This window comes from Pygoscelis adeliae, unplaced genomic scaffold (assembly GCF_000699105.1).
Source record: "Pygoscelis adeliae isolate BGI_AS28 unplaced genomic scaffold, ASM69910v1 Scaffold57, whole genome shotgun sequence".
NCBI classification, from domain to species: Eukaryota; Metazoa; Chordata; class Aves; order Sphenisciformes; family Spheniscidae; genus Pygoscelis; species Pygoscelis adeliae.
In genome coordinates, this window is record NW_008825615.1 from 2,201,775 (window position 1) to 2,218,743 (window position 16,969).

General features: G+C 36.4%; 1 protein-coding gene across 1 annotated transcript in view; it reads left to right on the forward strand.

The window, feature by feature from the left end:
• Positions 1–670: 670 nt before the first annotated feature.
• The window catches only part of CEP162 (centrosomal protein 162kDa), a 47,839-nt gene continuing 31,540 nt past the window's right edge, over positions 671–16,969 (forward strand). Inside the window, exons 1-6 of the mRNA XM_009333111.1 lie at positions 671–764; positions 1,627–1,730; positions 6,584–6,722; positions 14,724–14,876; positions 15,147–15,333; positions 16,322–16,374. Coding sequence (XP_009331386.1) covers positions 713–764; positions 1,627–1,730; positions 6,584–6,722; positions 14,724–14,876; positions 15,147–15,333; positions 16,322–16,374 — 688 coding nt within the window. The 5' untranslated portion in view covers positions 671–712. The remainder of the gene's footprint in view (positions 765–1,626; positions 1,731–6,583; positions 6,723–14,723; positions 14,877–15,146; positions 15,334–16,321; positions 16,375–16,969) is intronic.

Genomic DNA, 16,969 nt, shown 5'->3' on the forward strand with positions numbered 1-16,969 from the left:
CGTGCGCCAGCTCTGCGTGTGCCGTAGGGGAAGCCGGAGGAGGAGTATCAGGTCGCGGCTGGTCCTGGCCCTGGGGTGACTAAAAGATTGCATGAAATGCGTTAGGCTGTATGAGCTTTCCTTCTCCCCTGTGGTTTAGCCGTACCTTCCCAAAACTTCTGCTTTCTGCCCTGTGTTATAGCATATATCCCAACAAGTGACTTCTTTGTTTTACAACTTGCAAAGTCATTTGTGAGCCTCCGATTCTAAAGGTATGGCTGTAAAGTATATTTGCGAAGAGTAATGTTTGTCTGTAATCTTCTGTTATGGAAATTGTCTGATGTATTTGCTGTCCTTTGGAAAAATGAAGTTTTATATTGTTAAGTTTTTAGAAAAGCTGTAATCATAAGGTAGACAGAAGTACAGTATAATGTCAGAAGAATCTTTTTCTGGCAAGGCTGCAATTAAGTATTCTCCACTCACTGAAGCAGTTGGCACAGCTAGTAAACTGTTAAAGCATCTAGTGTTCTTTGATGTAAAGGTATAAAAGGATACTGGGTTATGTGTGTCATGAGAGGTAACATTCTTAATCTTCTTACCATGTTTTCAGAGATACCGTCCAAGCGATTACAGAAGGATATCTTATTCGATTCAAAGTCTGGGCAGGCTGCTGTAACTTTTTTTTTTTAACTGCCAAAGCCAAAGTGTCGGGTGGTCTATGGATGAATAAGGAATGAAAGCAGGAAGCAGTTGTCACAACTCGCCTGTCAGAATCAATTTACTAGGTAGGTAACAGTCCTGTGTACTGAGAGGGCTCCATATTGGGAGAAGTTTTATTTAATGGTAAAAGCATTTCTGCAAATGTTTAGCCCTTTTATGTTTACATAGCACTTCTCAGCCTGGAAAACGCTAGGGTAGTTTAATGCTGCTATACGTATGCAGTTTTGAAGGTAGCCATATGTGTTGAGCAGTGTGATATACGAAAGCTTTGTAGCGTTTTGAGTGTGGGGCATATTTTATACCTGAGAAGTCAACACAGACTTCTGGGAATGGGAGGGGGGCAAGTGCCATTGGCTTTCTGTGTCAGGGCAAACCAAACCAAATATCGTCCTCTAATCTTAAAGGCTTTCATGCATTTGTTGTTTACTGAGTCCTAAGCACAGCAGAGACTATGAAACAAAACTTATAATGCCAGATGTCTCCAGTTTTGGAGAAGAAACACAGAAAGGAATTAAAAGCCCTTGAAATGGATGGGAAGTATTACTGCAGTGGATTCTTGCTTGATCATTGTCGAAATGCTTAATTGTGGGTAGCTAAGAGAGCTGCCCTTTGAAGAAAAATGGAAAGATAGTGATTTATTTATCCCTCAAAGTTTAAATGCTGAAACTGTTGCTTTGGAAATGTGTAGTTTTACATTAATTATAATTAATAATTCCTTATAATTAATTATAAGGAATTTGGGTAATCCAGGTATGTTTGCATTGATTGTCTTGTTCAGTAAATAATTTAGATTAGCAGTGGGAGGAATGAAATTGGGCATCTCTCAAGATTTTTTTGCTTATAGCTCTCTATGAAAGCAGCAAATCACTAGGCTACCTCTAATTTCAGAATGCTTTTAATTAACTTTATTTTTATTTCAAATCTTAGTTTTTACACTCAGTTGTTTGGAAGGTAACATCCAGTCACGGATTATGGCTCATCGATTTTCAAAAGAAGAATTAGATGAGCAGTTTGAAGAGTTTCTGAAAGAGGTATGTTTCGGAGCAAGGTCACATCCCTTTTCCCTATTAAAATACAGGGGGGAAATTGAGTATGGAAGAATATGAAATGGAAGATGCAGCTGTGCTTTTATCACATAATTCACGTAGCTGTCTTATGTGTGGGTCTTTGCAAGGTCTTTGCTTCGTTGCAAGAGCCCTTCTTGATTTTTGTTTGTGTGTGTTATTTAGTAGCAGAAGCTTCAAATTGGTATATAATTGAAAATGAGATAAAAAGCTTTTCCTGTACGTAGGCATAAGCTATGTTTTACTGAATTCTATTTAAAAATTCTTGTATTAATCCTAACAAAATGAAGTATGTTGTAGTGATTAGAAAATTTTAATTTGATTCCTTTTATTCTTCATGGTGTTTGATGATTTTGAGTACCGGCAAAATCATGCAAGTCTGTGGGTTATGACTTAAGCTAACAGTTATTGGATGTGGTCAAAATGCCCTAACTTGGTATGTTTTTTTCACTACATATAGACCTGTAATTTCAGAATTTGCCCTCTGGTCTATCAGACACACAGTGTGGTAACCCTAAGATACAAATACTGCATACATAAGGCCTTTACTAGATTCTGTTGCTGTATATAAGTGTAGCTAATGATGGCAGAGAATATTCTTGGGGTCTCTGTTGTATGTAATGTACACTTAAAGATGTAGAGGCTGTGCTACAATTTAATTACTTTTGAAAAATGTAGGTGCTAGATTCTACAAAAATTGCACTTTGTACTGTGTAGTAAAGATCTGTAGTAGCCAGAGGCTTCTTTTTCAAGAAGATTTTAGCTTTCCCAGGTAGGTCTGTAACTCTGCTTTGACCATGCAGCTTGCGAGGTGTTTTTACAGATATAGAATAAATGTAACTTTACTGAGCATTACTAAATTGAGAGAATAGAAAACCAAAATGCCATCTGAAAATTAAGATTCACAAATAACTTAAAGGTAGTTTTTGGCCTTTAATTTGATGAGGTAATTGAGTTAACATTCTTGAATTCACTGAAATTATTAATGTTAGTAAAACTAGAAAATTAGGCTCTGCATTTCTGTCAAAAGTTCTTTACTTACTATTGTTATGAAGGGAGTTGCTCTGGGGAAGAGAAAGGAGGTTTATTCTTTTATTTATTTTGCGCATCTGACAAAGCTCTGCATATGATTGCTTCTAGTATTTTGTTCCTCATTTGACGTGCTCTTCTTGCTCCTCAGCTATTGCCCACATTGAGAATGCTTGAGTTAGAAACAAAACAAAATAGCTGTTTTGAATTATTCTAAGTGGTATTTGGCATGTTGCAGGGAATGTAACTTTTAACAACTCATGTCTTAATTGTTTTTTATCATTTCAAACTAAAACTATTTGTAAAGTGTTTAAACTTTCTTAAACGCATATACTGCCAATCCAGTCATTAAAAATATGTATTATGTTATGTTTTGCCAGCTAGGTACAGACCCAAATAACAATGACATTATCTACTCTCTGTTACTTTTTATGCTTGCATCTTCTGTTATGTCCCTCCCTTTGCTTTTGTTTTTCATAAAAAGTGTGCAGCCTTTTAATGTTAGAAAGATGAGAAACTGGTGTGCTCCATTGTTGGAAATCACTGTGTAGGTGATGTTTGTGTTGAGAGTATAACGGTGGGGGGGTGGGAATACCAAAAACTGTTTCTTAGTAGTTTGAGGAAGACTTGATATTGTTTAAGCAAATCTTTCAGAGAAGAAATGGAGCAGGATGGTTTTTCCCTTTTAAATAACTCATCGTTAGTGCAACCGCCTTTGTTTGGGGGGAGGATTGTATGTATGTTTGCGATTAAAACATACAAAGTTAAAGACTGTAGATACAGTTGGATGATGCAGGTCTAATATGAGGATTAAACTAAAGTCTTTTGGCATATGCACTATCAGTGAAGAGGATTTTCTAGACTTTTATCATTATACAGAAGGACACACAAATGTCTGCCTGGTCACACTGAATCCCAACCCCTTGCCAGAACGACCTGTTGTCATCCACAATTCTTCTCTTCCTCCTCCATTGTCTGTGTGCCTGTGATCCTTCTACTTCCCACCACCAGTGTCTTGCTTTAGCGTACTTCCCCTATTGTCACTTTAATTTACGTATCATCTGTCATATTGGTATAGCTCCTGAGTTTTCTGAGTGTTGGCTGTGAAGTTCCCTTGGGACATAGAATGTGAGGAGCTCTTTCTAATGCACAGTACTTCAATTAATTGCTTCCTTTGATGACACTTAAAGCAAAGCAAAGTTAGGAGAAAACAACTGTCTGCTTCTAGTCTTCTAGGTTGACTTTTGTTCTGCTTGATATTCGTGGACAGCTGAGAAGGAAGACTTTCAAAAGGAAAGGCAATACCATCTTTATTAGCAAATCTGTAGAATAGTACCTGGAAGAGTAACACTACACATTAAACCCTGTTTGAAAAACATTTTTTATTTTTATTAAAAGATCAAATATACTAAAATGTTATTTTGTGCTGAAAATATAATTTGGAGTAGACTTGTTTTATTGAAAAAGACTTGTCTCATGAAATAATGAGGACAACTGGTCATGAAAGTCTGAGTGGTTTAGATCCAATCCTGTATTACCTATCTACTTCCTTAAGTTCCTTCATGTGTATAGGAGGTGGTAAGCTGATTATGTGCCATGTAGTTGTCCCAGTTCTTAAAACTGACTCTTCTGGCTTTTATTTAAGTTGAGATTAAACAACTGACGCTTTTTTTTGTGTGTGTGTGTGTGTCTGTGTTCCTGAAAGGCTGACAGGATGTTTTATAGAGGAGGGGAAGGAAGAAATCAGTGCCACTTACTGGCACTGAAAAGCCATTACTGGTCCAAAAAGTTGATTTAGCCCCCTGCCCCCCCTGCAAGGAAGAAAAAAAATCTGTAAATTTTTCTGCTGAGACAACTGACATGTTGGGAAAAATGCATTAGTATTTTTATGTCAGCATTTCTTTCCCAGCTGCTGCAACTTTACTGTCTGCGGTTGACAAGATGGCTGGACATAGAAAGTTTCCAGAACTTGAGAACAACCTGTGGGAGTTTCAGTTTCTTTAGTTACAATACTCTTAAGGAGTGCGAGCATCACGGAAGTTCTGCTTGCAGAGTAGAGGATACTGTTAGTCGTAGAAGAAACAGCAAGCAGTAACAGAGCTTGCATCAAGCACCTGTCAGTACTTCCAGCTAGTAGGCAGCAGGCCGACCTTTGGGGACATTGGCACTAGTACTTGTGTTGTGACTAGTGTAAGGAAGTTGTTATTTATAGGACATTTACTGAGAATGTAAAGCTGTTTTGTTCTATGTCACTGAGCCAACTTAAAGAAATTGCAATATATCCTGTTGTCTAGCAGTTTCGTAATTTATTAAAATTGTGTTTTATTAAAGTGCAAGGCTTGGAGCACTTGAATTTTCTTTCTGAGACTGTATGACAGGCATTTAGTTTTCTCAAGTGCAACTGTAAGCTCTAAAGTTGTTATTGGTCAGAGATACTCATAAGAATATTATTTTCTTATAATTGTTTTTTTCTTAAATGGCAGTTTTGGATAATTGGCATTTGATTTATGGATGTTCTTGTTAGGCCCATATAAATTGAAGCGTTAGATATATAGTAAAGGTAGGCTTTTATGGTAGTGCTTTTTACGCAATAGGAATCAGGCAGTGGACCGCAGACGCTTGCTTTAATGAAACATCCTCTTGTGTTTTACATATTAAGTACCCACAATCCTGTTGCCTCTAGTATTCTGTTTATAATGTCACATTTACTTATTTGTGACTATTACAAAAGTGAAGCTTTTGAAATTTTCCCATATGATGCATTTCATATGCGAATTCTTTGTTTCTTACGCTTTATGGCTTTTGCTAACTCTCTTCACTGTGTTCTATAAGACACTTTAGGACAATTGATTTCAACAAGTATGGCTAAAAAATTAGATAAAAATAAAAACTATGTACTCCCTTTAACCCAATGTTTACTGAATTTAAGCACAAAGAATACGTAGCACATAAGGTTGCAGTGCACTAGCTTAATGAATATATTTCCATGTTCAGTGTCTGAACAGCTAATTGTGGCTCTGAGCCTGCTGTAAGCCACGAAGAGCTTTATTAAAGGAAAAGAGCAGAGATTAGGTTTTTTTTAAAAAGCTGCATCACTTCAAAAAAAGTGCTGTTGTCTTATGAAGTGTCTGTAGGTCTTTTCCTTCCTGTTACCCTTCAGTAACTTAAATTCATAGGATGTTCATACTCACAGACTTTTTTTCTCCATTGATTTAAGCCATCAGTCAAAATCAGCATGGATGACTAACACATATGAAAGCTTAACACACAGAGTTGGGTAGGAATGGCTCTGGCATTTCTATTAATTTCCATGAACACAAAGTATAAAATTAATTTCTGAAATCTGATTTGCTGGGAGCTAGAATGTTGCTTGTGAAGGTTTATTTTTAGAATATTAATGATGTTGTTCATGTACAAAGCAAGGCCAAGGAAAAACTGTTTCTGCTCTACTTCATTATCTTCAGGGATGTAATCAGGATTTTGGTTCTTATATGTTGTAACTAATTGAAAAAGAGACGATTATGCTGTTCATTTGAACATATACTCTAGTAAGCAGTTAACTTTTAACATATCCAAATTCTGTCAGTGGGGTTATTATAATATGCAGTATTATGCCACATGAATATAGTTATTGTTCTTAATCAACTTTGTCATGCAGACACAAAAAAAGCAGACAGTGGGGAGTAGAGAGAGGCATCTGAACTCAGAAGTCCGGAATTGAGTGGCTGAAAGACGGTTCAACAATGTGCAAATGTAAAAGCTGTCTTTAATCTTGTATGCAATTGACTCAGTCTCTTTCAGATGATTCACTTGGAAATTCAAAGAAAAAATCCAGCATTCTTGAGACATTGGGACAGCCCAGGAAAAAAGAAACTAAGAAAAAGGATTCAGTGCCGTGGTGGATATCTGAGGAAGATTCGGATGATGGTGGTAAATAATGTAGTTTTGCAATTTTTTGGCCACAGGAGGTCAGGCTAGTTCTTTCTTATGCTTCATATAGGCCTCGTTTCAGATTAAGTTGATGCCACTCAAGTGCTTTAGAACATTACAATGCAAGTTTGTAAAGTATAAAACTCAAATGTAATCGTATTTTTTTGAAAGGGATCGTATTCAAGCTGTAAGCAAGCTTTCTGCTGTTTTTTCTGTAGCTTTCAAGTTATTAAAACTTGTAAAGAGTAAATACGTTATAAATAGTAAGAAAATTAGAAAAACATAACTTATGAATTCTGCTGAGATATTTGTAGGTGTGTTTTGTAACCAACCTGTTCCTTACACTGACCTTTTATAGACTTCTGTTTTCAAAACTGAGAGTCAGAAAAACAATTTGTATAGTTTTATGCTAATTGCAACAGTATAATAGGTTGGGGAAGCACAGAAAAGCTTTTCAACAGCAGCTGATTCAAAGACATATGTCTGTCAGTATTCTCAACATTTCCCTTGCCGAGAACCATGGCTCAAGGGGAAAAGGGCTGTGATGACATGATTGCTAGTTCAGTATTGACTTGGTCACGTAGTTCTGGAAGAAAATATATTATTGTTTGCAAGCTTTCCACCTCTAGTTTTCCATTTCTTCATTGTTTTCTTACTGGGTAGTAAAGCCTATGAGTAGTTAGTTTCCACAGGGTGTTTGCCTCTTGTTCTTGTAGTAATTGGTGGCTTATTTTCATGATTTGTATAACTTATAACTGGAGCTTAACAGAAAGTTCCAGAAATCAGTTTTTCATATGACAGAGTTAAGATACTGCTGGTAGTCTCCGATTTTAAGCATAGCTCTGTGATGTCAGTGCTGTCATAGTCAGGAGCCAAATCTTAGTCAGCAGTTGTGCCATTTAGGCATAACCCTAATAGGTGTTGTCTGGACTGCTTATCTGTCTCTGGCCTTTTAAGATGTTTCTGGAAAACTCGGATGGATATGAGAGAGTTCCCATCAGGCAGTGCAACTATATATCAGGTAGTTATGGGATATTACGATTTCCTTACAGCTTTTCAAAAAAACAGAAAGACAGAGTGTTCTTGCTGGGCAAAGTGTGAGAATTAAGCGGTTAGCATGACCTCATTTTTTGACATACTATCAAAGAAAATTTTCTGGGGACTTTAGAGGTTCGGCATTCTTCCATGTTTTTTCTGAGACACTTGAGGCAACCCAAAAAGCACTTTGATGTTTCTCATGCTACTTCAACCAAAAAACACTGGAATAGGTACTTAAAGGGCAGGGTGATTACAAGTTTTAGAGAACGGTGCTTGTATGGGTTAAGTACAATGCAAAGCAGAATCGGAAGAAATAATGTGATCATATCAAGTTGTTCCCATCCAAACCAATTCTACCACTTTTATTTTTTAAATTAAGAATCTCTTATCAGCTGTGTAGTTTAAATAGAGGTAAAGCTATTAGAACTGAAAAATGCTTGATCTGCAGTTTATTGACGTATAAAATAAAAACAGAGTTCTGGTAAACTTTTTAAGGTCTCTTTTAAAAAAAGCTTCTCCTTTAACAGGAAAACATTCAGAAGGTGAGCCTACCCAGTTTTGCCAGTATGGAATCCATTTACTTGCGAAAGAAGCTAGCCTGTTCATATTCATACTCTTCATGATGAGGGGCTGGATTTTTTCATGGAGAGTTGAAAGTAATCTGTGTGTAATGCTTTTTGAATCAAAGGTCCAACATGTCTTGACAGTTGGACATAACAGAATTGAGAATACAAGAGTAGTATGGTGCTCAGATGTATTAATAATGGATTATTATTAATAATATAAGTTACTGCACGGGATGACTGAGAAGAAGCTGATTTAGACTTTTAGCTTTTTGTAAGGTTATTAAATGTGCCCTAAATAGCAAAATAATTGTCCCGCTTAAAAAAATAATAATATTGCTGTGATGATAACAAATATGGAAATAAGCTGAATTTATTTCTCAAAAGGGTAAGGCTGGCATTCTTTGAAATTCTATGGAGATTCTTGTGTATTCTCCCAGGCTTGAATCTTCATGTTGGTTGCAGATAGGACTCTTATTGACAGGCTGTCAGCTAATAGAATTATTTTTGAAGTGTTTTGTCAACATGAATCAAACTTACGTAAATGTACAAATCTTACCTCCACCCCCAGTGTGGCACTGCATTACAAATATGTGCTTCATATGTATGAGCTGATGTGTTTGGGTGGCACTGTATAGAGATACTGTTATATTAAGAAAGTAGAGTCTGGCTAATTAGCTTGAGTAACACACTGAGCTGATAAGTTGTTTCCAATTTGAGGTTTTCATTTTGAGTTACTTCGGTATCTATATTATGCTTTCTTAAAAGATGCAAGACAGATGACTGGAAGACAAAATATATGCTATGTATTTATTTGTTGTCTGGTTGTTTTCTCCATGGCGTCTTATTGCAGAAGTACCAGGAAACAGGTAGAGATTTAAACTAATAGCCTGTTTTCACTTGGTTTTGTAGATTAAGGGTAAGCAGCGTAGACTATTTCTGTTCATTTGGCTGAGTAGTATAAAGTACATTTTAAAATAACTCAACTTGTTATTCTAGGCACGTTTGAACTCTTTGTTCTTCAGCTTTAAACTGAAATGTGCAAATTATCATTCAAGATACTGTCTTCCATATTTGCCAGGTTAAAGACATACCTCTAACTAATGTCCTTTCTACTTGCTTTTGTTGTTTAAGTGATAAAAAGAAATTGGATAATAAGAATTCCTGCCCTGTCTTGCTTGCCTGTCTGTTCTTGCTGTTTGTCTTACTTTTCAAGATTTTCAAACAAGATTTGTTAAACTGAGAAAAGAGAAGAAACTGATGGAAAGCCATGCTGAAATAGTGGAAAATAGTGAACAAAAGAGTCCCCATTCAGATTCCCAGCCTGGTATTTGATTAAATGTGTTTTGTTAAATTTATTCAATATCAGCCTTGTATTACTAGTGCGTTTCATGTAGAAAATCCTTTGCAAATTGTCCATTTGACCATAGTGTTCTCACTGAAAGCAAGCTGCCACTTACTTCGTTTGTCATTTCCAGAAGAAACTAATAACTATGTGAAGTGCTGCTCAATTGTCATTACATCATACATCACTACATCACTGTAGTGATGTATGATGTAATGACAATTGAGCAGCACTTGATACATTGATACATCACTACATGTAGTGATGTAGGAGGACAGACAGTATTGAATGTTAGCCAACGGGGGGGGAGAATACCTTTGAAAATCTAAACAAAGGTCAGCATGTTTAGTAAACAGTAAATCTCTTACACATCCTGTATTTCATACTCAAAAAATATTAATATTCACTGTTCTACTTGTTTAATTTCAAAGACTCCAGTCAGAGAAGCATTCTATTTATTTTCTATTGATGTGACTCTTTTCCCTCTGCTGACCTGTAGGCTGCTCTGTGAATGCCGTCCCTGGAACGGAAGCAGGACAGTTGGTGTAATAATGACAAACTAAGTTGTTTAATCTACAAGATTATTTTAGTCAGTGTAACTTCAGATTCAGCCTTTTATGTGAAGTCACTTTTTATGCTTTCTGAAGAGAAACTCCAAAGAATAATTAAGAGTTATAAACGTTGATCCATGAAATAATTTTGTGTAAATGACAATAGCAATTAACTTGTATGTACTAGTTTAAACGTGGCTTTGGTGTTAAATTCAAGCAAATCAATAATATTTTGGAGAGCCATGACACAGAAATATTTGGCACTTGGTCTTTAGATTGTGTGGGTGCTTAGCTCGTGATCATCATCTATGTAGCCTGTAGAATATTTCCCTGTGTTAGCTTTCTAGAGTGTATGTGCTGCCCTGTTTCCATAAGCCTCATTTGCATAGAATAGCTATAAAGCATCTCGGTCTGGGAGATAAACAGTAAAACTGAATCTATTTCTTGAATTAGGCTTAATATTTGAAATATGAGCAATAGGAGGAGTTTGGCAGTTATTTCAAATTACTGTTTTAAAAGGCATCAGATGTTTGCTTTATTTACAGCAGAAGGCATGCTGTCAACACTTTCAATTTCCCAGTGAATGTGGGAGAATATAAATCTAGAGAAGTGATGTGTCACCAATGGACTTGGACATCAGTTGAGGGAATAAAGGACCTGTGCATTGTATCAGAATGGATTTCATACCGTTCCTCTTTTTGCATTGCACCTGCCGTATGCTCACCAGCTTCCTTTACTCATCTTGGATGTTTCTGAGTTGTGTTGGCTTCTGGTCACATCTCCCCATAGCCCTGTTTCTAGATAGCACAAGTATTTGGCCCGATCCCCTAGACTACTCTTGTTCTCTCTTGTGTCAAGGTAAATTCAAAAAACCTGTAACTAAGAGTTTTCTCTGAATTAGCCAGTTCAGAAGCCCCCTCCACCCTGACAATTTGAACAAGGAAAAGTCTAATACGGTGCATCTGGCTAGCCTAAGGTATATAAACTGTGTAGTGTGGCTACCATCTAAGCGTCATGAGAGAGCACAGTTTTCAGCATAGGTACTGTTATCTAAAACTTAATTCTACTAATGTGAATGGAAGGCGTTTTGTTGTATTTGCTTCAAAGCAAGTCCTCACAATGGTTTGATCAAACAACATGCAGTTCTTGTACCTGACAGTGATAAAGACAGTAGTAATTCACATTTATGTACCTATGTTTTTCTGCTTTTCTTTGAACCGATCTAGATGCTTTCTTTCAAAACTTGTAGTACAAAACTTCTTTCATTGTTGAAGTAGTTTTACTAGTTTTCTTTGTTTCCAGGTAATATATTGAACTCCTAGAACAGTGTATTTGAATGCAAGGTATACATGGAGCAAGAAGGAATTTGTCTTTTTTAAAAATAAAAAAGAGGAAAAAAAGAGTTTTATTCTCAGAAGTTATAAGTATTAACTTTATTTTTTAGTTATAGCTAAAAAATTGTAGATAATTCAATCTACAAGAAATTGAACTGCATTACTTTTTCAGAAGTGGCAATTTGAATTCTCACATCTTACTTTTCTCTTTATTCCCTGTCCATTATGTATAAAAATTTATAAATATTTGTGTACACTTAAAAGTAGTTCCCCCTAAACCTTCTTCCAGTGCATCTCGCAGCAAGGCTTTGTCTAAATTCAGGATGCTGGAAAAATTTCATAAGGACAAGAAAGATTTGTACTTAAACAAAGAAGAAGGAAGCCTCACTTCTGACAGTCCAGACAATTCTGAGGGTAACAAATTTATTGTGTTTTATATGATATTAAAAAGCTAAAATGGCTCGATTTCTGACAGTCCTGGTCAGATTAAGGAGAAAAGAAGTTACTTTTTAAATAGATGTTTGTCATTGTCTGTAGGTTTGAGTCCTTTGTAGTTATGTTTTTAAACTTTTCTCTGCAAGTGTGCTGGTTAGAAATATTTTTCTAAGTGAAACTCAGGTTCTTATTTTAACTAATTTCAAGTGGCAGGACTTTAAAAAAGAATACTGTATATCATTAGCCTTACAAAATATTGCGTGTGAAGATATGGGTAGTTAAATCTTTGGAGTTCAAGAAAACTTCTGCTTCAAGAAGTTTTTATGAAAAGTAACAAATACCCCCCAAAAAAATAAATCACTCTTGCAAGCCCCACAGAAAACAGTAGGACTGTTCAAACAGCCAAAAAACAGAGTGAAAAGAGACTTTGAAATCCATCCAAGTTGATATTTTTTCCAAGTTTGATAAGTTTCTCCGAGTTCAGATTATGTAGGGCTAATAAAAAGACATTTTTGCCTTCATTAGCAACGGTAGTATCTCCTGTAATCTGGGGTATGTGTCTGGGAATTGGGGGTGGCTGAGTTGCAAAACTGAATGGCTGCAAAACAGTGTTTGATTTTCAGATTATTATGGGAGATGCTTTTTTAAAAAAAGCTCTGGTCTGGTTTGAACTGGCAAAATACTTAAAAATATGAGGTAGCTTCCATAAATCCCATGATGCCTTCAAGATCAATCTAAGTCTATTCAGAAAGTTCATTGAGTTTGAGATGATTTAAATAAAACAACTCAGGAAGATGTTTTTCTCTAAAGTTTTGTTCTGTTAAACATTCTAATTATCTTTTTACTGAAGTATATTCCCATCCTCTTTCTTGTAAAGCTTACATAGGAGGGCAGTGACACTTTATCTTTGATTCTACTAACATATTGAAAAATAGGGATTTGGAGGTCTGGTGATACTGTGGCTAACCTAAAGGTCTGCAAAAAACTTGTGACCCAGCTGCAAACAAACTCCTGTTTGCTGTCTTGATAACTAGAATAGAGCGCCATCTGGGTAAATTACTTTAAATTGCTGCATTTAGCTACCAGAGAACTGGACTATTCATGCTTTTTCACTTCTGTTCAGCACTTTGAGCTTTCCATTTTATACTTTTCAATGTTGTAGCAAAATGTATTTATGTAGGCATTAACTTTGTACACATGTGGAGCTTGACCTTTAGTCGACATGTCTGACATTTATTTGTTGCATGCAAGGCAAGTCAGTCAGAGCTCTGTATCGATGACGGAACTGAAGGTGGATACAGGAATGTGGAAGTCATTTCCAAGATGTAGAATCTTATGCACTTAGCCTCCCAATAAAACATGCAAGGAGACTTTGTCATTGCAAGTCAAGAAAAAAACCTATTCTACTTCTTAACCAGGAGGCTTTTACAATCAGAATGCACGTGTTAAGGGCTGCCCAGTAGGGAAGGAAAAGGTGTTCAGACTCTTACTTCCCCCACCTCGCCTCGCCCTGGGTACGTTTTCAGTACTGAATGGAGAGGATTCTCCGTTGTCATGATATAGGCAAATAAGGCATTTCTTAAAAGGAACTTGGTTGAACCTGTATAGAGGACAGACTAACAGCCCAGAGCTGAAGCGCTTGATCAGCACGTGGAAGACTGGTTTAGTGTTCTTGATCTGAAGGGTTATTGTTGTACGCATCTCTTGCAGTCTCCTGCCAGCAGGAAATGAGCTGTTGTCAGTGCCTTCACCCCTCCTGGTATGTTCAGTACAAGGACACAGCTACAGCCTAAACATCATTTGGCCAGACAGAACAAAAAATTCTGAGTTTATTTTACCAACTGGAGATTCATGTTGGCAAAGACGGACGTGGTTTCTGTTCCCTTCTGTGAGAACTGTTAAATCATTTCATAGGTCATTGGATAAAATGCATAAGCAGCTTTTCTCCTAGCCCTTCTCCTAAGAGAACCTCTAAAGAATCTAAGTATAAATGCGTGTGTTTTAGGGGCAGGCAGAAGGGACTTGGTACTGCTTTTTAACTAGTAATGTACTGCAGTATTTGGCTTTTAGTTTTCCATAAGGAAGCAGATGAGGCAGCATTCTGTGTGAGAGCAGAATTCACACATAAAGTTGGTAAGGTGATGTTGAACCCTCACAACAATGAAATTTCAGTAAGAAGAGCAACTGCATGTTGTAGTTGCATAAACATACAGAATGGAAGAACTGGGTGTGCATCAGTGACCTTTAAGTAACTTTGGTGACTACTTTTTTCCTTAAAGCATTTGATTTGTAACAAATGAAAAGGAGCTGCTGGGCCAATGGCTACAATTTTCAAAAGTCTGTGGGTAGTAGATCAAACAAAATTAATAGGCTTCTAACAAAGAAATGTTAATGTCTGTACAGGGTTTGTGTGTGTGATTGTCCTCCATAAGGAACATTACAGTAAGTCAATTTTTACAGTTGTTATATTTGCCCCATGCTGAACTATAGGTTTGGGTGCAAATATGAAGGATGGGAAGAAAATGTATATAATAGACTAATTAATTGTAATTAAACAAGATTTACTTATCTTGTAACAGAAAGTGAAGTTAGATGAATGTGATTTGTGAGACTGGGTATCTTTGCAGTTGCAACATGAGCTTAAAATTGGTGGTTCTGGAAGATGACTAAAAGACTGAAGTATCATAGAAATAGTTTTTAGATGATAGTGAAGAATATTGCAACTTTTTTCCTAGGAATGTGTGGAGCCAACGGAAGCTTTGTCAAGATACAGAACAATTCACAGCCTATGGGGGAAACCGAGGAGAATATGCATGTGGAAAAGGTGCAGCTTCAGAAAAGTAATGGGGTTGCTGTCTCCTTAAGTAGAGACAGCCTGGAGACAAATGGTGAGAACTGAGAGTGCAGCCATTTCATGAAGTTGGCTAGATCTAAATAAACTATTATTGCAAACTGTTTCCCTTAATTCATTGCAAGTCAGGATTCTTCACTTCTGTCAGCTGCATCTCATGAGCTGAAGGCTCCTGGTACTAGCTTGTGATTATTTGATACTGTTAATATTTTGTGAGTCTGTCTATAATTGTTGTTAACTATTATGACTATTCTGTGTGGACATACAGCACAGACACAATTAGTTTATTCTTTGTTTTGAAACTTAGATTCAGTTTTAGCTTCTGGGCCTAATCAAAGTTTCATGGGAGTTGGATTGGATACCTTGGAAGAACAAGAAGAAAAAGAGATCTTCTTTGCCAAACTCGAACAAGAAGCTTCCTCTACTGTTGATTATTCAAGATTAAATAAAGAGCTGGATTCCAATGATTCTGTATTACTAGCACCATTTGTACGGTAATTTAGAGGGAAGAAAAGTTGTGGACTGTATTAGTGGGCACATGTGACTTGGGTATCTGAATACTGTGGCTGCTCAGATTTTGTGGGACAAGATCGTATATGATTTCAGTCAGTTTTTCATTTGTTTGTTGTGGTTTTTTTGGTTTGGGGTTTGTTGGGTTTTGGGTTTTTTTGGAAGACAAGGACACAAGTGAGCTTAATAAATAAAGGAATAAAGTGAGAGAATGACTTGGTGATGAGTGGACATAGCTACACAGTCTTGTGCATAAGTCAGTTACAAGTCAATTTAACATTCTTAATTGTAAGGTGTAACTAAATGGAAAGTTAACAACTGATAATAACAAGGAAGTAGATCAGGAAAGATTCTGTGTCCCCTTAGACATGATGTTACAAATGAATCTAAAGGAAAGATACAAAATCTTCATAGATTAGGGCAATCCATATATAATCAGTTACATGAAAATAAGTTCAAACCATACGTGAGAGAAACGGATGAAGGGGCAATTCAGGCTGCTGTTGCTAAAAATGCTGAGTGCAAAGGAAGCTTCCAATATGAAAACAGTTGGAGGGTCAGAATTCTGGGGAGTTTTAGGTAAAGACAAAACTTTAACTTTACAGGAAAAGGGGAAAGAAGGGAGAGATTTTGTTTGTTTGTGCAGAATAAGAAGGTCAGAACAGGAAGCAAACCTGATGATAAAAACTTTGAGAAGCTAATGTAGATGTTAGAGGGAATCTGGAAAGGGAGTGATTTTAAAAGTTAGATTGAGAATTTTAACTATGGACAGTTGTAAAAACTTAAATATTTATTTTAAGAATTGCTGACATTTATCCGCCTTTCTTACCTATGATTTGATAAGATGAACAAATTCAGGTTTTTAATTTTATTGCTAATTGTAAGAGGTATTAAAGTTTGGAATTAGAGAAAAAAACCTATATATTTATTTGCTGTCTAAGAAGAGAGTAAAGTTTTCATTTTGTTTCTCAGAAATGAAAAAACTGAAAAAGGAGAAGAGGAATCCATGCATGAAGAGAAATCTGGTAATACAATCTTTCTAAATCATTAATTTGACTTTTTTTTTTTTTCTCTCTGTGTGTACACTAAGAATTGTGAGAACAACAGAAATGAAAGCTGTGGATTAGTGCTCCAGTTCAAATGCAGAGTCTTCAGAAAACATCACAGCAGGGTGTCAGAGGATAGCATAGGATCTTCATGTTGGTAGTGGGATGTAATTTAAAGATCTGGAAAGAGGAAATTGTGCTACAGTCTCATAGCTTGTTCTGTACTTGGTGTTGTCTTTGGAGCTAGTCAGAAAACTTGACTCTTTCTAGGTTTCAGATTTACAAGACAGTCCAGCATCCTCACAGAACTTTTTTGTTCTGAGTAATATGTGAACCAGTTGACTTCTGTTCCCATATCACCCTGACCATTGCGGGTAAAGCTTTTATTTATTTGAAAGCTAATGTAATGTTCATATTAATGATTTGCATTTATCTGTAGTTCTCGCATCAGCCTTTTAGTCTGCCTTTGCATTATGACTGTACAGCTGGTGTTCAGAGAGGGGGTTTCAGGGGTTTGCTTTTGGTTTGTGCTTTTTTGTTTTGAAGTGGATTTTTAATCTATTGTGACTGATGT